This window comes from Aotus nancymaae, unplaced genomic scaffold (assembly GCF_030222135.1).
Source record: "Aotus nancymaae isolate 86718 unplaced genomic scaffold, 86718_ANA_hifiasm-v0.15.2.pri h1tg000007l, whole genome shotgun sequence".
Taxonomy (NCBI): Eukaryota; Metazoa; Chordata; class Mammalia; order Primates; family Aotidae; genus Aotus; species Aotus nancymaae.
The window spans coordinates 17,569,922-17,596,013 of NW_026988418.1; the positions used below are offsets into that span (position 1 = coordinate 17,569,922).

Genomic DNA, 26,092 nt, shown 5'->3' on the forward strand with positions numbered 1-26,092 from the left:
CCACACCGACTGCACGCACAGGCCGATCCACACCGACCGACTGCACGCACAGGCCAACCCACACCGACTGACTGCACTCACAGGCTGACCCACATCGACTGCACACACAGGCTGACCCACACCGACTGAGTGCACGCACAGGCCGACCCACACCGACTGACTGCACGCACAGGCCGACCCACACCGACTGCACGCACAGGCCGACCCACACCGACCGACTGCACGCACAGGCCGACCCACACCGACCGACTGCACGCACAGGCCGACCCACACCAACTGACTGCACGCACAGGCCGACCCACACTAACCGACTGCACGCACAGGCTGACCCACACCAACTGCACGCACAGGCCGACCCACACTGACTGCATGCACAGGCCGACCCACACCGACTGCACGCACAGGCTGACCCACACCGACTGCACGCACAGGCCGACCCACACTGACTGCATGCACAGGCCGACCCACACCGACTGAGTGCACGCACAGGTCGACCCACACCGACTGAGTGCACGCACAGGCCGACCCACACCGACGGACTGCAGGCACAGGCTGACCCACACCGACTGCACGCACAGGCCGACCCACACTGACTGACTGCACGCACAGGCCGACCCACACCGACTGACTGCACACACAGGCCGACCCACACCAGGCTGACCCACATCGACTGCACACACAGGCTGACCCACACCGACTGACTGCACGCACAGGCCGACCCACACCGACTGCACGCACAGGCCGACCCACACCGACCGACTGCACGCACAGGCCGACCCACACTGACCGACTGCACGCACAGGGCGACCCACACCAACTGACTGCACGCACAGGCCGACCCACACTGACCGACTGCATGCACAGGCCAACCCACACCAACTGCACGCACAGGCCGACCCACACTGACTGCATGCACAGGCCGACCCACACCGACTGACTGCACACACAGGCCGACCCACACCAGGCTGACCCACATCGACTGCACACACAGGCTGACCCACACCGACTGACTGCACGCACAGGCCGACCCACACCGACTGCACGCACAGGCCGACCCACACCGACCGACTGCACGCACAGGCCGACCCACACTGACCGACTGCACGCACAGGGTGACCCACACCAACTGACTGCACACACAGGCCGACCCACACTGACCGACTGCATGCACAGGCCAACCCACACCAACTGCACGCACAGGCCGACCCACACTGACTGCATGCACAGGCCGACCCACACTGACCGACTGCATGCACAGGCCGACCCACATCGACTACAGGAGAAGGAAGCCAGACTTCCTTCCCATGGCTTCCTCTGGCTGGCTGTGCCCCTCTGTGGAAGCACACGTCCCTTCCCCTCACCCTTCAGACCTGAGGATGATAAGGGCTCCTCACTGTCACTCACCTCAGGTTCTACACTCTCCCTTGTGGCTTCTCTTTTTTTTTTTTTTTTTTTTTGAGACCGAGTCTTGCTCTGTCACCCAGGCTGGAGTGCAGTGACACGATCTCAGCTCACTGCAACCTCCACCTCCTGAGTTCAAGCAATTCTCCTGCCTCAGCCTCCAGAGTAGCTGGGACCACAGGAACACGCCGCCATGCCCAGCTAATTTTTGTATTTTTGGTAGAGACAGAGTTTCGAGACATTGGCCAGGCTGGTCTCGAACTCCTAGCCTCAAGTGATCCGCCCACCTTGGCCTCTCAAAGTGCTGGGATTACAGGTGTGAGCCACCGTGCCTGGTCCCCGTGGTTTCTCTGCCCGCTGCTCACACCTTTGTCAGTTATGTCTTTATTAAATGCTCTTCAAATTCCCAATTTCAGTGGACTGTCTCCTGGTTGCTGCCACCCTGACTGATAGATGGACAGATTCTTCAAGCACGGTGTGCCTTGCAGCTGCTTTCATGCATGTCTCTCCCTGTTAGACAGTGAGCTCCTGGGGGCAGGCCATGCCTGAGCCAGTCTGCATCTCTGTGCAGGAGGACGTGGAGAAGGCGCTTGAGAAATGCCCTTGACTTAGATTGCACCACAATACAGTAATCCCACATACATGGGACTGAACAAATTGAATGAAACTGAATCCATCCCTTCATTCACTCATTCAACCACAGATACTCATTGGGTGCTGCATGTGCCAGCTCTGGCAGGGGTGAACAAGATGAAGATGGCCTCATGAAGCTGGCTTTGCAGTGAGAGGAATCAAGCACAGACAAGCAGAAGCAGAGAGCTAACGACATTTCAGATAGTGATGCCTGCTAGGAAGGAAATGAAGCAAAGCAAAGGGGTGCCAGGGATGGGCTGGGGATGCTGTTTTACGTAAGTGGTTCAGGGGGGTCAGGTGAGCAGAAAGGGACTTGAAGGGACCGAGTCAGGAGACGCATGACTGTGGGTGGGAACAGCCTTGGTCTGTTGGAGAACAGCAGGGAAGCTGGGAGGTGGGATAGGGGATGGGGTGGGGACTTGCTTTCTTGTGAGGCCTCTCCCAACTCTAGGATCTGAGGACTCCTCAGGGAAGCTCTTGCCCAGGCCAGAGCCCACTAGCCAACCACTTCCTGATCCACCCAGGGGAAGCCTCACATGGGATGCTCTCTCCACATTCTCTCACTTAATCCTCATGCTAATCTGGTGAAGAAGGTGTTTCTACCCCCATCCCACAGGTGAGAAAACTGAGGCTCAGAGAGGTTAAGCAACCTACCCAAGGTCACACAGAGTCAGGGAAAGAACTGGAAATGATCCCAGGTCTGCCTGACCTGCAGCCCAGAGGATGTTTTGCAAGACTACTGCATGCATTTGCCAGGGACCCTTTCCTCAGTGACATCAGCCTTACTGGGACAGGCCAGCAGCAGATCCAAAGCTCCCATTCAAGGGTTGGCATGTCCCAAGGTCACACAAGGGAGCTGGGGTTCCAGCCTGGCTCTTTCCACATCCCCTCACTGCGAAAAGAGAAAATTGGTAGGTGAGCAAGCAAGCCGCGCCATGCCCGCCATGCCCGATGCTCTTCCAGGGCCAGGGCAAGTTGGCTAATGGGTATCATTTCAGCCCTTTCATTTCTAATAGATGCTGTGCTGTCATAAAGACTGTCATTTTCCACAGCTCACGCAGATAATCAACGTGCTGGCTGCCTGGAGGGCTGGGAATGGCAGTATTTGGGCACGTCTGTGAAGATAACACCATCCTCTCATTCTCTACCATTTCAGTCCTTGCCCGACCAGACACAGCTCTCACATTTGAGGGCACTGCCTGGGATCCCAAGAGGCTCCAGCTTGCTGCACAATGGCCCCAGTTCAGGGAAGAGCTGACTTTCAACCTTCCATAGCCATATGACCTTGGACCCAGCCCTTACCCTTCCAGAGCCTCACTTTCCCCATCTGTAAAATGGGGACAATTAGGCCTATCCTGCAGAGTGTCTTAAATGAGATTATTACCGTGGACCTATGCAACTACTTAAAAGCTCTGACTTAGAAACCTAAGCCCAGCCTTGTCATTGATTTGCTGTGTGACCTTGGAGGGACCCATGTTAAACACCTGCCACGTAGTCGGTGCTTAGGAGGTGGTAGGTAGAACAGTGATGGTGCTGAAGGTAACGATGTTTGCAACATTTTTCCAATAAGAAAACAGGCCAAGGCCAGGTGCAGTGGCTCACGCCTGTAATCCCAGCACTTTGGGAGGCCAAGGCAGGCAAACCACTTGAGGTCGGGAGTTCAAGATCAGGCTGGCCAACATGGTGAAACCCCCATCTCTACTAAAAACACAAAAATTAGCTGGGCCTGGTAGTGCATGCCTGTAATCCCAGCTATTTGGGAGGCTGAGATAAGAGAATTGCTTGAACCCAGGAGGCAGAGGTTGTGGTGAGTCAAGATCATGCCACTGCACCCTAGCCTGGGTGACAAAGACCCCATCTCAAAAAAGAAAAAGAAAGAAAAGAAAACTGAGCTAGAGAAGGGAATGGGCTCATCAGAGTGAAGGTACCTGGCTGGTGAAGGTAACTGGCTTAAAGGTACCTGGCTCAAGACTGAGGGTGAGAAGGTGAAGAGGAGAGAAAGAGGAAGGGGCCTCTAATCCCAGCACCATAGGACAGATTCAGGACTCTCCTGCCGGCTCACCTACCCTGACAAATGCCCCTAACTCGTTGTGTTGCTGCATCCTCCCAGCAAGATAGAAACTGTGGTGCCATTTTGCACATGGAGAAATCAAGGCTCATAGAATCAAAGTGACTTGCCCAGGCTCACACAATTTGTAACTAGAAGAGCTTGAACCCATCTCAAACTCTTCCCATTGGACTTGAACCCATTTCAATTCCTAATGTCCAGGCAACTCTTTTTCCCTTGCTTAATTCCTTTCGGACTTTGTTGGTTCTTTCTAATTTTTTTCCAAGTTACCAACTCATCTGTCCCGCTCCCTCCCCAGCTCTGCTGTCCCACACCAAACGTCTTGAAGGCAGGAATGTCATCTGCTGTGTGTGCTGCTGTGTGTCTGGAGCCTGCCACAACAGACACAAAATCTGGAATCCAGTGGATGCTTGTTGGATTGTTGAGTGAATTGTAATTGGGCCACAGTTTTTTTTAACTTGATGCCAGTGGGCAGCATGGTCAACCTGGAGATTTCTGCTACTGTGAAAGGACTCTCTGCAGTGATCATTATGCAAATACACAGATGAGCAGGGGAAAGTGGTGTATTATAAGTCGATTTTTTTGTTTGTTTTTCATGAACAAGATTGCTTCAGTTCTTGGTGTCAAGGAGAGCTGTAAGAAGGGTGGATCAATTTGCATAATAATCCCAGAGGTCTTCTCACGAGGAAGGGTAGTGAACCCAACCCCAGCTCCCCGTGATGTGAACTTAGAAAATGCGGGTGGACTGGAGTAGCTCTGAGTAGACTGGAGTAGCTGCGAGTGAAGTCCAAAGGCAGGAGAGGGTACAGAGGGCTCCAAAGAGAACTCCTCTGGAGGGCAAAGATGGACTGGCGATCTGAGTTCAGCATCAGGGGCAAGGACAGAGATGTGTGGGACTTCAATCAGCTTTTGTCAAGGATCACAGACATTTAGGAAAAACTCCAACATGAAAGAGAAACACCAGCCTTCTGTTCCAGCCTCATGACTGAGCACAGTGTGTGGCCTGCCTAGTTTATATGGGGCTCTGACCCAGCAGGGCATTGCCACCTCCACGGACAAGCATCTGCCAGGATGCGCAGGTCCGGCCTTCAACCGTGACACCATGTGGCAGGGGCGGAACTGAGGGCACTGGATGGGACTTTGGCTCCCTTTCTCTATTCCTGGAGTTTGGAGGCAGAGCTGTCCTGCTTTAGACAAAGTTCCCAGGGTTCCTCGGTCAATTCAGGAGGGTGAAAACCCCTGGCTGGATACTTCATTAGCTTCCTGCTAATGAATGCCTAAGGTGACCAATTAATTGGAAAAATAAGGCTGGGTGCAGTGGCTCACACCTGTAATCCCAGCACTTTGGGAGACTGAGGTGGGAGGATCACCTGAGGTCAGGAGTTCGAGACCAGCCTGGCCAACATGGGAAACCCTGTCTCTACTAAAAATACAAAAATTAGCTGGACGTGGTGGCGGGCGCCTGTAATCCCAGCTGCTTGGGAGACTGAGGCAGGAGAATTGCTTGAACCCAGGAGGCGGAGATTGCAGTGGGCCGAGATCTCGCCACTGCCCTCTAGCCTGGGCAATAAGGCAGGACTCCATCTCAAAAAAAGAAAAAGTAAGTGGTGTCCTTATTTGTACCCTGAGTTGGTAAAGAACTCATATAAGTTAGAGAATGAGTCCATTTTATCTACACTCTGCCACCAGTGACCAAAACTATCCTGACAAGTAACACACATGGGAGAGTTCTTTTCTACAGCAGAATATCTTTAAAATTAATAACAGCAATTGCATTTACATACAAAGCATGCTACAGATTACAAAGCTCTTATCCATCTCTGCCCTCCTCTGAGCCTCATGCCAGCCCCGTGAGAGAGCAGGGCAGAATGGCTGTCCCAGGAAACAGAGGCTCAGAGAGGGACATGACCTGCCCGTGGTCACCAAGTCAGCAAGCCCCCGTCCCACCCCTGTTGTGGGTCCCTAAGCTGCCTCCCAGGCATGTCAGATGCCAGGCCCCTATTCTGTCTATTCAAAGCAGCATCAGGACCACGATGGCGATAACCATGAGGATTCCAGCCAGGATGCAAAGACCCAGGAAGACGATGTCACTGGTATCCTGGGCCACCAGGGTCACTGGGCCCTCCAGTGCCTCCGCCTCGTCCCCGGGCGGTGCTTCCTGAAGGTGCTCCGCAGTGGCAGCATAGGGCCCCAGCCAGTGAGAGCCGGACAGCAGGTGGACGGAAGCTTCCTTGCGCCGCGGCTCACAGCGGACCTCGTACTCATGGATGTCCTCCTGCCCCGCGGCCGAGAAGTCGATGTACAACACGCTGACAATCACTGAAGTGTTGTTTCTTCTCTGTGGGGTCACAGGGTACTCATCACACCCGAAGGAGCTTGGGCTGACCCTGTTTCCCTATATATGTGGGGGTCTCAGTACCAAGGGGGCAGAGCCCCAGGAGCCTGGGTTCTAGTCCTAACTCTGAGCCTCAGTAGTCCCATCTGTGAAAGGGGTACCATGAGGGTGAGCTGTCTGGAAGGACAATATCAGATTTGATGCCAGTGTTTTTCTAGCTGATGTTCTCGGCACATTTACCATGGTCCAGGCTTTGTATTTTAAGTATCTTATTTAACTCTCACAACAACCTTCTCTTCCTGGTACCATTAAAACCCCTGTGTTACAGATGAGGAAACTAAGGCCCTGAGATTAAATCCCTTGCCTGAGGTCACACAGCATACAAGTAACAGAGCCCATATTCCCACTCAGATCTGCCCAGCTCTTAACTGTGCTCTTGGCCTCACTCAAACAAAAGAATGTCGAACAAAAGGGGGCTTTTCAAAGCATCGACTCTGATCCCCCATCCTTGGCAAATTTACAGATGTGACTCGTGAGGCCTGGAAGGGAAATGACTTGCCCAGAGCTGGGAGAGAAACCGAGTCTCCTGCCTCCACATTAGGAGCTGTCCCCGGTGCTGTGTGGCTTCCCCCCGCAGCCTTTTCTCCTGATGATATCTGCAGTAAGTATCCCTGCTGTTGAGTCCCTGGCCACCCCCGTGACAGCAGCCTAGTGTTGGGAAGAGCCATCAGGAGCCTGGCACAGCACTGCCCTCTCCACCTTGGATGAAGGAGTCAAGTGGGCCTGAGACGATGGAGCTGGAGGGCAGCCTTGTGGTGGGCAGTCTGGTGTGGTCAGCAGCGATGCAGGGCCACTCTCCCGCCCACGCCCAGTCTACAGCAGCCACTGCCCTCTTCAGAGTGCCCTAACTGGCCCTGTCTAGCAGGTAGCACTTCTGAGATGAGGCTTCTAAAAATCAAACCTGCCTAGCAGAGTCACAGCAGCTGTGAATAGTAGGAAGTCCCCAGCACCAGAGACTGGGTGACGCCTTTGGGGAAGGGTTGAAGGGGTGTCACAAATAAGGAGGTTTTTTTGTTTTTGTTTTTGTTTTTGTTTTGTTTTCGTTTAGAGACAGAGTCTTGCTCTATTGCCCAGGCTGGAGTGCAGTGGCATGATCTTGGCTCACTACAACCTTTGCCTCCCGGGTTCAAGCGATTCTCATACCTCAGCCTCCCGAGTAGCTCGGATTACATGCGTGCACTGCCCTGCCCGGCTAATTTTTGTATTTTTAGTAGAGATAGGGTTTCACCGTGTTGAACAGGCTAGTCACAAATCAGGAGTTTTATGGACTAGATGACTATGTGTTTCTTCCAAAAGGCTCTGATTTCATGTCCCCAGAGGAGCTTCTGCTCCCTTCCAAGAACTTGCGCCCTGGATTTGTGGGATACAGAATCAGGACCCTGGGTGAAGAAAGACTCCTGAGAGTGAAAGGGGGCCCAGTGAAAGGCTGAAGTTCATCTATAGAATAAGAAAGGGAGGGGAAAATCAGAGAATGGGGATGGGGGAAACTTTGGGGGGTTTTGATGAGTGACAGGCTTGAGAAATAAAGAAAAGCCATACATGAGGCGTTGATGGCTATGTAGTCAAGTCTGTCATGTTTTTAAGGAGATGCACGTAAAGATTGGCATTACTTTTTCTTGCTGTCAGCTTTTTGAGCTACAGATCTTTGAAAGCAACTCTATGCAAAGACTGACCTTTGAGGGTCTAGGATTTATAAGGGTTACACTAAGAATCCATGAATCTAAGATTCTCTATTTTATGTTTCCAAGATACTGACCCCAAGCTTCCATGGTTCTTTTTGTTTGTTTGTTTTTGTTTTTGAGACAGAGTTTCGCTGTTATCACCCAGGCTGGAGTGCAATGGCCCGATCTTGGCTCACTGCAACCTCCACCTCCCAGGTTCAAGTGATTCTTCTGCCCCAGACTCCCAAGTAGCTGGGATTACAGATATCTGCCACCACACCCAGCCAAGTTTTGTATTTTTAGTAGAGACAGGGTTTCCCCATGTTGGCCAGGCTGGTCTTGAACTCCTGACCTCAAGCAATCTGCCCATCTCGGCCTCCCAAAGTGCTGGGATTCCAAGTATGAGCCACTGCACCCAGAAATTCCATGGTTCTGTGGTTCTGAGTTCTGGTGGTGGTTCTGTGACTATGAGATAGTGAGTGTCTATGAGCCCTTGGTTCTAGGATTTCATGAGTCCCTGCTTCTAGGATTCTTTGTCTCCATCATTCCATGACTCTATGGAATGTGGTTCTGCCCCAAACAAAACCCCTAGGGGACTTAGGGTATGGAGTAGGGGGTAGGGCAGAATATCCTGCCAGCCAGGACTGGCCCCTTACCCTTCTCCTCTTCTCAGGCCAAAAGGATGGTGGCTGCCAGGAGGCTGGGGGAGGCAGAGGGTGGCCTGGAGGGACCAGAGGCACACATGCAGCTAATGTTAGGAGGCGGGGGAGGGTTTGCAGGAAAGCACATGATTTCTGCTAAATCAGACTGCAAAGCCCCTGGATTTCAAGGCTGGGAGTCTCTCCAACAGAGGCAACTGTTCCTTTCCTCCATACCCCAGTTCCTGATCTGTCCCTAAGCATACAAACATCCAGGGGGCTTGAGCCACTACCCAGTGACTCTCTGAAGGCCCCAAGTCTGGGATCACAGCCTCCAAAATACAAGGATAGTAGGGAAAATGGACTTGTAAGCCTCATAGCCTTTTGAGGAAGGGGGACCCTGTGCCCTTTTGTGTTGTGGAGCCGGGGATGGATCTGGATCACCAGGGTGGGGACAGGTGAGAGAAGCAGGGCTCCCACAGCTCTGCATATTAAAGGCGTGGGGTCTTCAGGGTCCACGGGGAGCTCTGAGGGGAAAGGGGAGGAACAGCAAGGAAGAACTAGAGGCAGCTCAGCTAGCGGCGTTCCTGCAGCGGGAGTGACTGGGAGCGTCTTTAGGCTGCTGCTGGGGTTAGGCCGCGGGACCTCCTCTCCTCCGTGTCTCCTATTCCAGTTCTTTGCTACCTTTACCCTGAGCAAGTTGGTTGAGGTAAGTAAAGCCAAGAAGGGCTGAGCTCTGCATCCAAGCCCCCAGAGCCAGGAGAAGCTGAACCTTCAGGAATGGCAGGTGCCTTTCAGCAGGGTCAGAGCCCCTCCCTCGTGCCAGCCCCTCCCCCAGCCCCTACCTGAGACTCCGTGCCGCAGGTGTCAAAGCGGGCCTGGATCCTGAAGCTGCCGCCCACCTCCTGGGCAGCACAGCTCCGGCTGCCCAGGTAGACCTTGGTCCGCTCCAGCGGGGCCAGTGCCTGTGTGGAGATCAGGATCTGGAAGTCCGTGCGGGAGCAGCTCACGTTCATGGGCACCACTGGAACGGGAGAAGCTGGAGGCCTTAGGGTCAGGCAGTCTCACCCTCACCTCCCCAACACCCCCTACCCTCTCACAAAGGGCAGTGGATGGGGAAACTGAGGCCCAGAGTGGGAAAAGCTCTTATGGAATCCAATAGGGCACGGTATGGGATATCTTACATGGGTTACTCCGTTCAAGTCCATCAGGCTGTGAGCTCCTCAAGGAAGCCACCTGATTCTCGCAGCGTCCTCCGGGCCCAGCACAGAGCTTGCAGGCCCAGTGAATGCTGAGCAAATGAATGAGTGTTCTTAATAGTCAGAAAAGCTCAGCTGGGCACGGTGCCTCATGCCTGCAATCCCAGCACTTTGGGAGGCTGAGGTGGGCCGATCACGAGCTCAAGAGATCAAGACCATTCTGGCCACATGGTCACATGGTTTCACATGGTGAAACCCCGTCTCTACTAAAAATACAAAAAAATTAGTTGGGTGTGATGGCGCACGCCTGTAGTTCCAGCTACTCGAGAGGCTGAGGCAGAAGAATCACTTGAACCCAGGAGACAGAGGTTGCAGTGAGCTGAGATTGTGCCATTGCACTCCAGTCTGGCAACAGAACGAGACTCCATCTCAAAATAAAATAAAATAAAATCATAACCATAATCATGAAAGTTCATCTGCTAATTGCTTGGCCATGTGCCAGGCAATTCATTTAGTTATTGAGCAAATATATATTGATGGCCTACTATGTGCAGGCCCTATTCTCAGCACCAAAAATGCAAACATGAGGGAAAAAACACAGCTGAAATTCTTGCCCTGTGGAGCTTCCATTTTAGATGGGGGAGGGGGCCATAAACGTAAAATACACACACCTGTCAGAGTGCCCCAGAGGAAAATCAAAGAAGAAAGAACAGACGAGTAGAGTGAATCGGGGAGGAGTGAGGAAGAAGAGTGGCAGTTTTAAAAAGGGTGGCGAGAGAAGCCTCACTTTTCCTCCCTACAACAACCCCAGGCGGTGCACGTGACTAAACTCATCGTACAGGTTTGGAAATTGACGCTCTGAGAGATGAAGTTGTTTGCAGTGGCCAACTGGGTGGACAGGATTTCAAAGTTCGTGGTCTATGCAACCTATTCGGCAGCCCCCTGCAGCCCTCCTGGACAGGACGGTGTGCACATGACTCAAAGCGTCTGCTTTGTGTGAATGTGTGTGTGTGTGCGCGTGCGCGTGCATGTGTGTGCATGGAGGGGTGAGGGTAGGGGAAAGGAAGGCGGCTGCCTGGTGGGAGGAAAAGGAAAGGGAGCTGGCAGGCAGAGGCCTGGAACTCTCAACCAGTCTCCGGGAAATGCCTCAGACATATTTCAGCCTCTGGTGTCTGGGCAGCCGGGGATTTATGGGCCAGCCGTCTCCCACGATGATCTCGGTGGTGCTGAACTGTGTATCACCCCCGACTGACACTGTGGCCGCCCTCCCAGTGGGGAGGCCTCCTGCAGCCTGGGCCGCATCTGGAGCCTCACCCAGCATGAGTGCCCCTGTCTGCCCCTGGGCTCCCACGGGGATCTGGGGAGGGAGGGAAGTGGGGTGGAGTGGGGGCAGGCACTCCTGCCCTGAAGCCCCTAGAACAGTAGCTGGGATTAGAGCCGCCCCTAACTTTCCCTCTTCTCTGCAGAAGGGGCTGGGAGGGGGACTGGGAGAGCTCTGGAAATAAGACTACCAGAGGCAAAAGGAACGTTAAAGATCTTTCAATGTCCTCATCTTACAGGTTGCGAAACTGAGGCCCGCGGAGACACAGGGGCCATGACAGCTAGCGGAGGCAGAGCCAACGGAGCTGGGCTGTCCAGGGCTGTGCTAACAGAGCCACAGCTCTCCTACCCCAGCTTGCAGGTGGAGCCCACTGAACCCAGAGGGGCTGGGCCTGCCCAAGTTCGTGGCTCTGCCTCAAGCTTGCTGCAGCTCACCATCTCCTCCACCGCTGGCCCCCGCTCCCCTTGCATATGGGGCAAGAAAAGATCTTTTGAATGCTGAACAGACCTGAGACACCTTCCTGAAGGAAAGATGTCCTTGGATCCAGGCATTGTGACCTGTGTTACCTCATTTGGCCTTCACGACCACCTGTCTAGGGCCTTCATCGACCTCTTTTACAGATGAGCCCCTTGGATGGTCAGTAAATGGCAGCATTTGGACGTGGCCCTGGTCTCTGAGCTTAGCCCTGGGCTGCCCTCCCTTGTGCCCCTCTCAAACAAGCAAGAGGAAGGCAAGAGAGTTCTAGTCCTGGCTGTGCCACTGACTGCCCATGTGGTCACAATGAATCTTTCCCCTCTTAGCACCTCCGTTGCTATCCCGGCACAGTGAGCAGCTTTGCTCAGCCAGGAAGAGGGCACAGTAGGTGCAGAGTGAAGGCATTTCTGGGCCTATAGACAGGGAAGGGTGGGAGGAGGGGAGCAATGGTGGGCCCTCTTGGCTGACAAATCTAAACAATAATGTGGAGCCTGAGAAAGCCCAACACCAGCTCCCCAGCCTCCTCTGTAGCAAGGCGTGGTCATCTGACTGAGTTCAAACTGATGGGACATTCCTTTAAGGTCTTGTGAGAGCTTCTAGAGATGCTTTTGCTTTCTTGATAAAGTGCCATTTGCAGCTGGCACTTCCCCTGTCCTCTCCAGCCTTGAACATGGTTGTGACGCCTGGAGCTATGGCAGCCATCTTGCAGCTGTGAGGCTCAGAGAGGCCCAGAGATAACACTTGGAACAGTGTTGTGCCCTGGACCAACACAGCAGCTGCCCAGCTCCAAGCTTCTTGTTGAGTGAGAGAAAACAAGCGCCATTTGTTCAATCAGTAGTTCTGAATGATACAAGCAGGGCTGGTAGGCACACCCATGGTTATGCCAATTTTTTTGCCATAAACAATATTACCATATTTTTGTCTATTTCTCCTGGATACAGGGGACCAATTATAGCACAAGAGGGGCCAGGGGCCCATGGGGGAAGGAACCAGATGGGGAGGGGTGAGGACTCATGAAGTTGGGAGCTGGGGAAGGAGGCTCTGGAATAGTGGAAACACGCAGGAGCCACGCTGTACAGTCTCAGGGCTCCCAAGACTTGGCAAGGGTGTAGCTGCCAGAGATGGCGCTGGAGAAGACCATTCATGGGAGGCAGGACAAGCTGGTGTCCTGGTGGTGGGATGCTGGTGGGAGGGAGGAAGGAGCTGCAAAGACCGAGGCTGCAAAGCCTCCCCTCACCCCTCAGTGCACCCACCCCGCAGCCCAGCTGACCTCCGATGTAGGCCACGGAGAAGCCCCTGCGGGTGGTGCTGCGGTCCGTGTGCAGCAGAATCAGAAGCTGGTTGTGGCTTGAGGTGACGGGTGGTGGCAGGTGGTGTCCACACCAATTCCCCAGCAGGGGTGCCTCCTCACTGGCCCCGTCGAAGACTGCCAGATGGTCAAAGTCACAGGTCTTGGTCAGGCTGTTGGGCTCCTCCAGGTCCAGGTCCAGGAAGAATACCTTGACCCGGTGGCCCGGGGGCAGGCGGATGGTCCAGTGGCAGCGGATGTTGTTGGGGTAGGAGCTGGGGTACTGTGGGCTGGAGAAGTTGCCCCGCATGGCCATGTACACCTCCTGGCATTCTCCTGGGTGGGGGAGGAGCAGCAGTGAGGGGAGAGAAGTCACCCTCTGCGGTTACAGCTTAGGCAGCAGGCGCCACAGTGGTCCTGCTGGGCACCATGGATAGCAAACAGGCAATTGATCCCAACTAGATGAAAGCTGGGACGCTTGATCCCAAAGTTTGTTTTAAACTGCAAGGAGCTGAAAGCTGAGACTTGCATTCCAACTGATAGTCCCTGTCATGAGTGTAGGCCCTGTTAGGAATTCGATAACACACGATACCTGTCCTCAGAGTTAACTCTGCACTGCCTGGCGTGACGGATGATGTGCTTCATGCTGGCCTTTCCTCGTTTCTCACTGCCCCATTTGGTATGTACTATGGGCAGAGCAAACACTCTCTGCCCTCCAGGCCTTTGCACATGCTGTTCCTCCTGCTCGGAACACCCTTCCCTTCTGCTTCTGTCCAACTCCTTCAGGGTACTGCTCAATTCTCTCCTCCAGGAAGTCATCCATGATTCTTACCGTTGGATAGCACAGATCATAATGTCTTGCTTGTCTGTTCCCTTATGATCTCCCCAACTAGACCGTAAAGTTCCCATGACTTTAGCCATTCATTTGTACAAATATCGAGTACCTACGATGTGCCAGGTACAAAGATAAGCCCATAAGGGACTCACAGTCAGACAGGGGAGACTGACATGCAAATCACATACGGAAGTGATACCTGTTAGATCGTAGTGTAAAAAACTTCTTTAAGGAGTTGAAAAAGGGATTAATTCTGGTAAAACAGGAAGTCTTTGCAGAGGAGGTGACATGCTTATGTCTTGGCATCGGCCAAGGGTATGCTAGAGCATTCCAGGCAGAGAGAGTGCAGAAAGTCCAAGCCTGCTGGGGGCAGAAAGGTGGGACCCCTGCAAGTGTAATGGGGAGACAGGAGCCCAGAACGCACGGGAGGATTCGGGGTGGAGCTCCAGCCCCTCCTACCTGAGAAGTAGTAGGCCTTGAAGCCACGGCCTCCGATGTTGAAGTCGGACTTGAAGACCACCTGCAGCTCATGGCCCAGAGACACGAGGGTGGGGGGCCTGGTGCTGCCACAGTAGTGGTGCCCACGGGTGGGGCCAGGCCCCCCAAGCACAGCCACATAGTCATAGGTGCACTCCTCGTTGCCCTCCACCTGGAAGTCCACGAACACCAGCTTGACGCTGGCAGGGCCAGCGGCCCGGATCACCCAGTGGCACTCCATGCTGTTGGGGTAGTTGTTGGGGTACTCAGGGCTGGTGAGGACCCCCGACAGGCCGGTCAGGACGCCGCCACACACATCTGCAAGGGAGCCCACTGGAGCTGACCTTTCTCTCTCCTTGTGGCTCCCCAGTTTCCTCCCTTGAGAACCAGGCACCCCAACATGCTGCCCCCAGAGCTACCTCATGGGGGCCTCATTATCATCCACTGAGCACCTGCCACCCAAGTAGCAAGTGTAACACGCACTCTGGCCCAGCACTCGGCCCCTATGCTGCCTGTTCAAATCTTCATAGTAGCCCCGCAAGGACTGTGCTGCAGTTTCTGATTTTACAGTTAAGAAAAGGGAGGCACAGAGAAGTTAAGTAGCTTACCTGTCTGAGTTTGAGTTTGCCCAGGCAGATCCCGAGATAAGGATTTGAGTGCAAGGAGTTTACTTGGGAGATCCAGGGGACCCCAGGTGGGGAGGAAGGGAGTGGACAGAGAAGGGGAGGTGTGTTCAAGCCACCTGTTGACCTGTCGAGAAACTCTGGGGATGGCGTAAAGCACACACTTCAGAGTTCTGTCACTCTAGGAGCGAGGGTGCTGCGGCATTTATATGCCAACTCCCCGGAGTGCAGGCAGAGGGCTGCTGTGGGCTGGGAGTGACCTACTGAGACTTCAGGAAAAAGCCCTGCAACAAAGAACTGTGGAGGTTGGCAGGAGCACATTGAAGTGGCAAAGCCCTAGGGACGCGGTCAGGGCTCTGAGAGCAGGTCACCCGACTGGTAACTGGGAAAGTGGGATTTGGACCCAGGGAGACCAACCATCAACTCTGCGCACTTGACCCTCATGACCTTCACTGGCCACTCCTCTGAGGCCGTTGGGGCACAAAGGTTGAGGAGCCTGAGCTCAGGAATGTGATGAAACCTCCCTAACGGATGAGGAAACCAAGACTTAGAGAGAGGATCTGATGAAGTAGAGCTTGGTTTGACATCTGAAGACAAGTGGTCTCCCATCTCTGCCTCTTGTTAGCTGTGTGACTCCAGGGAAGTAACCCAGCCTCTCTGAGCCTCATTGGAACATTAGAAATCATAAGACCCAGCCGGGCGTGGTGGCTCAGACCTGTAATCCCAGCACTTTGGGAGGCCGAGGCAGGCGGATCACGAGGTCAAGAGATTGAGACCATCCTGGCCAACATGGTGAAACCCTGTCTCTACTAAAAATAAGAAATACAAAAATTAGCTTGGTATGGTGGCGCATGCCTGTTGTCCCAGCTACTTGGGAAGCTGAGGCAAGAAAATCACTTGAACCTGGGAGGCAGAGGCTGCAGTGAGCCAGGATTGCACCGTTGCACTCCAGCCTGAGCAACAAGAGTGAAACTCCATCTAAAAAGGAAGGGAGGAAGGGAGGAAGGCAGGAAGACAGGAAGGGAGGGAGGGAGGGAGGGAGGGAAGGAAGGTATTGTAAGACCGAACCAGCTTGATCCACTGGACTCAGACGTGAGCAGAGTCTGAAAATATGCTGCTGGAAACTCTCAGGAAGCCAGCTTGTCCAATACAGCAAGTGTGGATGAATGCTGTGACTTGCTGGAGGTCACCCAGAGAGGGCACGCGTGGGATATGTTTCCTGAGACTCCAGCATCTCGCCCTATGGCAGGGCTGTGTGACCAGGGCTCTGTATGGGGCATCTAAGGACTTGGCATCTTTTCCCAGTGCCAGCCCAGCCACGTGACTTTAGGAAGGCCCTCTCAGAGGCTCAGATTTTGTGAAATGAGACAGCAGGTTTAGATAGCCTATGAGATCCCTTCCAACACTAATGACCTTCATGAAGACTTCCCAGAGTACCCTGGGGCTCCCCAGCAGCCCCCTGGAGCATCTGCTGGCAGCTGGGGCAAATTTCATTCTTATGCTGTATTTCAAGCTCTCTTTTAATATAATGAAAAGACAGCACCCTCAGTCTTTATTATCATTAATAAGATATTAAAAATTAAATATTCTACATTTAAAAGTTTAACTCATTGGAGGTCATCAATATTTACTTGTGTTTTTAATGATTGGCTTATAAGAAGTAAATGTTAAAATATGGATTTACAGGCTGGGCACAGTGGCTGACACCTGTAATCCCAGCATTTTGGGAAGCCTAACTGGGTGGATCACCTGAGGTCAGGAGTTTGAGACCAGCCTGGCCAACATGGCGAAATCACATCTCTATCAAAAATACAAAAAATTAGCCAAACTGGGTGGAATACACCTGTAATCCCAGCTACTCGGGAGGCTGAGGCAAAAGAATAGCTTGAACCGGGGAAGTGGGTGGAGGTTGCAGTGAGCTGAGATTGTGCCACTGCACTCCACCCTGGGTGACAGAGCAAGACTCCATCTCAAAAAAAAAAAGAACTTACAGAATAAATGCATACCACTAAAACATTGCTTTCTCTCTCTCTCTCTCTCTCTCTCTCTCTCTCTCTCTCTTTTTTTTTACATTGGGGATTAACATGGAGGTTCCACTTGACATAAAGGTATTCCTGTTTTTTGAAATGTTAGGAAATGTGACTGATGGTATTATGACTTTGATATCCTAACATTCTAAAAATCTAAGGGTCTAAAATTCCAGGCTGGCGGGGTGGCTCACGCCTATAATACCAGCACTTTGGGAGGCCGAGATAGGAAGGTCACAAAGTCAGGAGTTCGAGACCAGCCTGGCCAACATAGTGAAACCCCATCTCTACTAAAAAAAAAAATACAAAAATTAGCTGGATGTGGTGGCACATGCCTGTAATCTCAGCTGCTCAGGAGGCTGAGGCAGGAGAATTGCTTGAACCTGGGAAGTGGAGATTGCAGTGAGCCAAGATCACACCACTACACTCCAGCCTGGGTGACAGAGCAGGACTCCATTTTAAAAAAAAAAAAAATTCTAAAACTATGATTAAATCAGCCTGTGGTTCTTGTGTTTTAGCATTCTACAATTCTATCCTTCTAAATGCAGCAGTGACGGAGGTTCCACCTGAATCCCCCAGGATTGCTGTTGGTCAACCCTGGGGACCAGTAGCTTCTCTGGGTGTCTACTGTTTGTGTTAGCATCAACAAGGCCTTTGGTTCTGGCACTGGGAGGAAGCAGGAGTTTGAGCCTTTGCACAGAACCTGGGGACAAGGATGAATGAGTCAAAGAGAAAGGCAGGAAGAGCAAGGCCTCCTCTCCCCTCACTAGACTGAGAGGCAGGTGTCAAGCCTGGTTGAAGAAGGGAGGGGTTAGGGATACATGATATAAGAGTCACAAGCTCCACCCAGACCCTCGTGCGGGAACTCAGGCGGGGATTTCCAAGCCGTGAAGTCGTGGGATGCTGCCGAAGGCTGCAACAGCAGTGGTGTCCCCTCCTGTGGCCTGATGCCATGACACAGTACAAGAAGGACAAGGGTAGTAGAGTGTGACAGTGAGACCCTCTGAGGGCTCCGGGAGAAATGGAGCGAAGCTTCACACCATGAAGGTGGGAACTGCAGCTGCCAAGATTATAAGCACGGTCATGAACGGTGAGGAGGCTGGTTTTGCCCTATGAACTGTGCATGGGAGCTGGGTCGTGCAGGTTACAGAGCGGCCTACATGCCAAGATGCCAAGACCCTGCAGGTCTCACCTGAGCCCCGCTGCTATCCTCCCACCTCCACCCCAGAGCCAGCCCTTCCACTGCCAAACGCCCCCCTTGAACTCCTGGGCTCAAGTAATCCTCCCGCTTTGGCTTGCCAAAGCACCAGGATTACAGGGGTGAGCCACTGCATCAGGTTCCTAATGCCCCCCTTGACCTTTCTGGTAGCCCGCGGAAAAGCCATGGCTGGCCACGTGCTTGTCTGAGTGGAAGATGACAGACATGACATGCCAGGAGGAGGTGAAGGGCGGCGGGGGCACCTGGCCGCAGAACCTCCCCAGCAGGTTGCCCTTGTCTGCTGAGGCACCGTTGTAGATCTCCAGGAAGTCGAAGCTGCAGGTGTCGTGGTACTCCAGGTCAAAGGCATGGAAGGTGAGCAGCACTGAGGATCCCTCGGCTACCACGATCAGCCAGCTGCACTCTGTGTTGTAGGGGTACAGTCTAGGGAAGTTGGGGCTGGAGAAGTTTCCAGAAGGTGCTGAGAGCACACCCCCACATTTGACACCTGGGGCAAGAGAGAAGGATGCCTCAGACTCCATGCTGGGGTCTTGGGTACATGTGGTAAGGGCAGTGGACCCAGCTACAAATCTAGCTTCTTGGGATGGGATGAGGGAACACAAAACCATGTGTTTTGATTTGTTTTGTTTTTGAGATGGAGTCTCACTCTGTCACCCGGGCTGGAGTGCAGTGGCATGATCTTGGCTCACTGAAACCTCCACCTCCCAGGTTCAAGCAATTCTCCTGCCTCAGCCTCCTGAGTAGCTGGGACTACAGGCGTGTGCCACCACACCTGGCTAACTTTTGTATTCTTTTAGTAGAAACGGGATTTCACCATATCGGACAGGCTGGTCTTGAACTCCTGACCTCATAATCCACCCGCCTCAGCTTCCCAAAGTGCTGGGATTACAGGTGTGAGCCAGCGCACCCAGCCACCATGTGTTTATTTGCTCATGCATTTACTTATTCTTCGGATGCTATTCTTCAGATGCTGACCAAGCATGCTGGTATTCATTCCACAAATACTATTTGAGTGCTAGGCATTGTTCTAGGTGCTGGGGTTACGGCAGAAACAAAACAGACAAAAACCCCTACCCTCATGGAATCTACATTCCGGCAGGGAAGACAGACCATAAACCTACCAGGTAAAATATAGAGCTTATGACACTGTGAGAAGCTATGGAGACAAAAGCAAGCCAGGAAAGGAGACAGGAAATGTCAGGCAGGACCCTAGAATTTTGGTTAAAACATTATGCAGTAGGGGATTTTAAAATTATTAAAACATTAATTTGAAATTAATAATACTAACCCCCCACAGTGAAAATGTGCACAGTCTGCTACAATGTTAAAAGTACATTTTTATATGTGCAGATTTGCTTGTATTTAACAAAAGAAAACAATGGAAAGGCCGGGTGCAGTGGCTCACGCCTGTAATCCCAGCACTTTGGGAGGCTGAGGCGGGTGGATCACGAGGTCAAGAGATCGAGACCATCCTGGTCAACATGGTGAAACCCCGTCTCTACTAAAAATACAAAAAATTAGCTGGACATGGTGGTGTGCACCTGTAATCCCAGCTACTCGGGAGGCTGAGGCAGGAGAATTGCCTGAACCCAGGAGGCGGAGGTTGCGGTGAGCCGAGATTGTGCCATTGCACTCCAGCCTGGGTAACAAGAGCGAAACTCCATCTCAAAAAAAAAAAAAAAGAAAGAAAAAGAAAACAATAGAAGGAAACTAATAAGAATAATTCTCTGTCACAGGAAGTAGTAAAAGGAGGGGAGGAAGCAGGTATGCTGGCTGGATCTCCTTAAATGTGCCCTGTTTCAGAATTTTCACTTTGTAGGCACATAAAATATTTTATATAATTTTGAGATTAAAAAACTGTTTAACCCCTAAATATCCCAAACTGAAACAAATAAACTGAACCTTACCAACTTGGAGGCACAGTCACCTGGGGAAGAATGATTTGAAATGACTTTGAAAGACAGTATTTCGACCACACAGTCCTAGTGGGATATATCTCAAGGTCAGAATGAGCCGCAACAATATCTCAGGCTATATTCAGTAACTTACTATTAGTAATAATATTAAATAGCACTTTGCAAGTATTATGTATTAGAATAGAGCAAATAAATAGGCTAATGTCAATAGAAACCAATATTTTCAGTGTAAGAGTGATAGGTATAATTTTTTTTTTTTGGACAGAGTCTCGCTCTGTTGCCCAGGCTGGAGTGCAGTGGCATGATCTCAGCTCACTGCAACCTCTGCCTCCCAAGTTCAAGTGATTCTCCTGCCTCAGCCTCCCAAGTGGCTGGGATTAGTTCCTGCCACTACACATGGGTAATTTTCGTATTTTTAGTAGAGATGGGTTTTGTCATGTTGGCCAAGCTGGTCTCCAACTCCTGACCTCAGGTGATCCACCATAATGAAATAATGGATCCAGACAACATTATCAAAGCCAGTTCTGATCACTGAGTAAAAAGCTGGTAAGAGTTAAAACTTAGATAATTGGGTATACAGGCATTCCCTGCAGAATTATTTCAACTTTGCTAAGTGTTTGAATTTTTTTTACTGGTCAAATAAGCCAGATAAATAAAAAATTTTATAATTAAAAATATACAGCTGGGTGTGGTAGCTCACACTTGTAATCCCCAGCACTTCGGGAGGCCGAGGCAGGAAGACCACTTGAACCTAGGATTGCAAGACCCCATCTCTGAAAAAAAAATTAGTTTCAACTGACTATTCGACAGTGAAAAAAAAAACAACTAAAAATTTCAAGTAGACCAGGCTAATGAACCCTGAACCCGCTGGTGTATCTAAGTGTCAAAGTGGAACACTGGACAATAAATATCTTCTTGAAAAAAAATCAAGAAATACGAATCTCAGGAAGTCACTGGATCTGTCTATAGTTAGAGTGAATATGGAAGCTACAGGAACATTTCATGAGGATACATTTGGCAAGTCTGGAATGTGGCAAATTCTATACGATAAATGACACTGGGGCTTCAACAATAAATGATAAAGTTGGGGGAAGGACGCACAACTGTTGTATTAAAAAAGTCAAGGCCAGTGCCATGGCTCACACCTGTAATCCCAGCAATTTGGGAGGCTGAGGCAGAAGGATCACTTGAGGCCAGGAGTTTGAGACCAGCCTGAGCAACATAGTGAGACCCTGTCTCTAAAAATAATAATTTTTAAAAAATTTTAAAGAGTCAAATATTGACCAAATTCAATGTGTGGAACTTGTTTGGATTCTGATTTGAACAAATGAACTGTAAAAAGTTTTTTTTTTCTTTTGGTCCACAGTTGGGGAAAATTGAACATGAACTGAGTAGCACATAAAATTAAGGAATTAAGCGGGGAGTAGTGGAGTGCTCCTGTGGTCCCAGCTGCTCAAGAGGCTGGGGCAAGAGGATCACTTGAACCCAGGAGTTTGAGGTTGCAGTGAGCTATGACCACAGCACTGCACTCCACCTGGGTGACAGAGAGAGATCTTGTCTCTAAAAAATTGTTTTTAATTAAGCACTTATTATACCATGACAAAGGTATTGAGGTTATATACAGCTTTATGATGTGTTTCTCTGTTAGAGACATACTCTGACATATTTATGAGTGAAATAATATAGCATCTGAGATAGGCTGTAAATTTCTTCTCACCTCCCAGAATGGGGCTGGGGTGGGATAGAAGAAACAAGAAAGCCAAAATGTTGATAGCTATTGAAGATGATTGATGGAGACATAGGGATTCATTGTATGATTTTCGCTGCTTTGGGTGTGTTTGAAATTTTTCATAATTAAAAGTTAACAGCCCGCACATCGCTGGCCACCTTCTCAGCGAAGCCTTCCTTAACCACCCTATAACACCTAAAACCCTCTCCGCAGCCCATGCTCTTTCTCTCCCTCTGTGCTATATGCTTCTCCGTAGAATTCCTCACGATCTAACATACCACTTAATTTACATATTGATTTGGTTCAGTATCCTGCCACAAAAACATAAGCTCTATGAGAGCAAGGATTTCTGTCTCTTCCCCCTGCTGTATTGCAAGCACCTGGAGCAGTACCTGTCACAAAGCTGGTACTCAATGTATATTTGCTGAATGAATGAGTGAGTGAATGATCTTATATAATCCTCACAACAGCCCCATCAACCAGGCAGGGCAGGTGTTACTGACTCATTTTACAGATGAGAAAACTGAGCCCTGGAAAGGGAAGTTACTTGCTGTAGTGAACATCTATTGTTTTGGGTCTGCCCAATACCCCTTCCTCCGCCTCTTGCAACAACAGCCCCCTCTTCTAGACACTGCTCCCCTCCTTCCCTCCACGTGATAGCCCTCCCTCCTCTTCTGGCTCCCTCCCTGACTCTAGCTGGGCAGTCCTGGGGCTCCCACCACCACCACCACAGTGACTGGCCCACGGGGTGGGCATGTGCTCCAGGCTAGGCCAGAGTTCTGCTCAGAATGTCCAGATAGGGGTTCTTTTCTTTCTGGTCCCTTGACTGGGAGTGGGAGCCGTGGGGGTGGAACAAGGTCCATACATTGCCTTTGGTCAATATTTGCCTCTTAAATTTTTAGAAAACTCTTACTGGCCAGGCATGGTGGCTCACACCTGGAATCCTAGCACTTTGGGAGGCCGAGGTGTCATGGCACGTGCCTGTAATCCCAGCTACACGGGAGGCTGAGACAGGAGAATCGCTTGAACCCGGGAGGCAGAGGCTGCAGTGAACCGAGATTGCACCACTGCACTCCAGCCTGGGCAAGACACAGCGTGACTCCATCTCAAAAAAAAAAACTTATTATGTGTTCTCAGGGCTTAAGAAAAAATTCCCTCTGTGGACTAGAAGAGCCATATGAGATGTAGAAGTGGCCCTGGAGCCCAGAGGCCCTGGCTACAGAGCCAACGTATTCTTCTTTTTGCTTAAACTCATCCAGGTTGAGTTTCTGTCGCTTGCAACCAAAAGCATCCTGAAGAATACACTTGACTACATCTCTGTAAGAGAAGACACATTTGCTAGCCATGTGACCTGCACCAGGCCTGTGCTGATTTAGAATGGGCCCCTCTATGAGAAGCTCACCATGGGGTGGGGCAGGAGGAACCAGGCAAATGAGACAAAACACACACAGTGTGATTGCACTGTGGCCATGTGGGGACTCTCAGGCCCGGGGAGAGGTAAGCCAGTCTTGCTGGGGTCAGCAGTGTCAAGGAGCGCAGGATTCCCAGAAGGGGTGATATTTGAGTTTGTCTAGGAAGAATGAGAAGGTTTCATCAGTTGGGGAAGATTTGCAGGGAGGAAATGGCACGGACAAAGGCTCAGATGCATGTGCACTTAGCCTTCGTGAGCCTCAGTCATGCATCTGTGAAACGGGGATAGTGGTGCCTCCCTTGCGGGGTGGTTGTGAACGCTGATGAGCTAAAGGCTGTGTGAGGGCCGCACAGATGCACATTATCGGCTCTCTGATTGGCTCCTGGGGTGGGACAGGGCAGGAATGGTATCTAATCCGTGGCTTTACGGCAAAAGGACCAAGAGATATTCTGTCCAATGCCTGTTCTTGTCCTTCCCCCGGCCCTACCCACAGGGCAGGAAAAGGCACCAGAGCATCAGAGCAGAATTCCTGTAGCCCAGGTGGCTCCAGTCATCAGCATAAGCAGAGGCCCTATCCACTGGGACCCAGGGTTTCCCCAAGGTCCCGTAAGCCCTGGTGGCTGGAAACCAGGAACAGCTAGCTCCTCCCACCACCCAGGCATGGGTTGAGAGGCTTGAGTGCCCATCCCATCTCTGCCAGTTATTGGGTGACTGGCCAGGTACGATTCCTCCCTGAACCCCACTTGAGCCTTGCAGAAGGGTGAAATGATATCACCCCGGCTTCACAGACAGGTAAACAACGCTTGGAAGGCCAGAGCAGCGCAAGGCCACTGGGGACCACAGTGCAGGAAGCGGGTTCCAGGAGCCCCGGTGAAGGCGCATGTGAGGTTGGTGGAGGATGTGGAAGGTTGATGGAGGGAGTGGTGTTTGATCTGAGCTTGAAGGGTGAGCCAGATGTTCTCAGATGGGAAAAGGGAAAAGAGACTTTCCAGACAGAGGGGACAGCAGGACTTAAGGTCCCTGAGGCTGAAGCAGAAGGGGTCATGATTCCCCTGCCAGAGCATGGGGTGCTCAAGGGACGCAGGAAACTGAGGCTCAATAAGATATGGAAGTTGGAGCCCACACTCAGAGGGCACTGAAGGCCGTAAGAAGGAACTTCGATTTCACTTGCTTGGCAGTGGGATGGACAGCAGGGGCTCGGGAGGAGAATAAAGACTCTTCAGCAACAGGCAGGGTGCAGTAGTAGCTCATGCCTATAATCCAGCACCTGCCGAGGCAGCTGGATCATCTGAGGTTAGGAGTTTGAAACCAGCTTGGTCAACACGGTGAAACCCTGTCTCTACTAAAAATGTAAAAATTAGCCAGGTGTGGTGGCGCAGGCCTGTAATCCCAGCTACTTGGGAGGCTGAGACAGGAGGATCACTTGAACCCGGGAGTGGAGGTTGCAGTGAGCCGAGATCACACCACTGCACTCTAGCCTGGGTGACAGAGTGAGACTCCATCTCAAAAAATAAAATAAAATAAAAACAAAGACTCTTCAGCAATAAACCTTTAATAGTTCTCAGAGCCATTCCCTTCAACCTAGTGACCACGCAGCCTTGGACAGGTTACTTAATATCTCTAGCCCTCAATTTCTTCATCTGGAAAATGGGAGGCTAATGTCCACCTTGAAGTTTGTTATGCAGATTAAATGCAACCAACATGTGAAACATCCAGCACATGGCAGGCACTCAGTAAACTGTCTTCCCCCACCTCAGAAACAAATACATTCTCAACTTGGCTACATCCCCTAAAAGGACCTCCTGCTTTCTGGCTTCCCATGTAGAAACTTCTTGAGCTCCTGGCTGCTGCTTGTCCACCTCCTTCCCCTCCCAGTTCGTATCTGTCCCACGAGTGCCTACCTTCCATGGCTTGGGTCCAGGGCTCTGGGCCCAGCAGTGCCACTGCCAGCAGGAGGCAAGCCCCCCACTCTGCCAGCATCTCCTTACCAGAGGCCCCCACAGGTCTGCAGAGCTCAGGTAGGTGAGGATCTGAGGGTCCGGAGTCGGGGAAAGAGAGGTGAGGCTGAAAGGGCCTCCAAGTTAATGGTGGCATGAATAATTCACTGGCCCCTAGAATTAGTAAGCCGATCCCCAGGTACTTCCTTCACTCACTGTAAAGTGACGGATCTAGTGTCCCCAGGTTTACACGTTCCGAGATCTGCACTGACCACACTGTATCAGGAAGGGAAGCAACTTGGGCTTGGAAGGAAACTGGCTGGTGGAGAAAGGGCATAACTTTTGGAGCCAGGTAGATCTGGGATCAATCCCAGTTCAGCCTGTAACTTGCCAGGTCAGCTTGGACAAGTCATTTAACTCTCCTGGTCTGGGTCTTCTCATCCATCCAGTGGGGCTGTTCAGCTCCTCCCCAGGGGCTGTTGTGAAAATGAAAGATCGCACTTGCTAAAGCACAGAGTAGGTGCTTGCTACAGGTTCTTCCCACCCCCACCCCTGAGGGAGCTGAAAGGAGCCTGTATTTAGTGGGACAAGCAGGACAGCTTCCTTAGACATGTGGACTTAGCTCAGAGGAGGAGGGAAGGAAGTTGCTGTGGACAGTTGATGAGGGAAAAGTCTTTTTCATGCAAGAATGCAACAGGAATAACAGAATTAGAAAATCATATTGTACAACTCTTAATACAATAATAGGTCTGGGCCCCAGTGTAACTTCTGGCTGAGAATATGAAATGCTCCCTCCTTTGTTGCTCCCAAGCCTTGTTTGAACATCGTTGAGTGCCAGGC

General features: G+C 51.5%; 1 protein-coding gene across 1 annotated transcript; it reads right to left on the reverse strand.

Moving 5' to 3' along the window:
- Positions 1 to 5,833: 5,833 nt before the first annotated feature.
- CDCP2 (CUB domain containing protein 2) lies at positions 5,834 to 25,373 on the reverse strand. Its single transcript, XM_064371153.1, has 6 exons — positions 25,217 to 25,373; positions 18,399 to 18,746; positions 14,373 to 14,708; positions 13,061 to 13,414; positions 9,642 to 9,820; positions 5,834 to 6,440 (listed from the first exon to the last, which is right to left on the reverse strand). Exons 1-6 carry the CDS (start codon positions 25,293 to 25,295, stop codon positions 6,114 to 6,116), a joined length of 1,623 nt encoding a protein of 540 aa, XP_064227223.1. The 5' UTR covers positions 25,296 to 25,373; the 3' UTR covers positions 5,834 to 6,113.
- Positions 25,374 to 26,092: the final 719 nt, after the last annotated feature.

Bases quoted from the DNA above. Each gene is read 5' to 3' on its own strand.
- CDCP2 (XM_064371153.1), bottom strand. From the start codon at position 25,295: ATGCTGGCAGAGTGGGGGGCTTGCCTCCTGCTGGCAGTGGCACTGCTG. The intron at 14,709-18,398 runs GTCAAGGGGGGC...GCTCCCTTGCAG, and splicing joins TTCCGCGGGCTACCAGAAAG to ATGTGTGTGGCGGCGTCCTG. The intron at 9,821-13,060 runs GTCAGCTGGGCT...CTCCCGTTCCAG, and splicing joins CTCCGTGGCCTACATCGGAG to TGGTGCCCATGAACGTGAGC.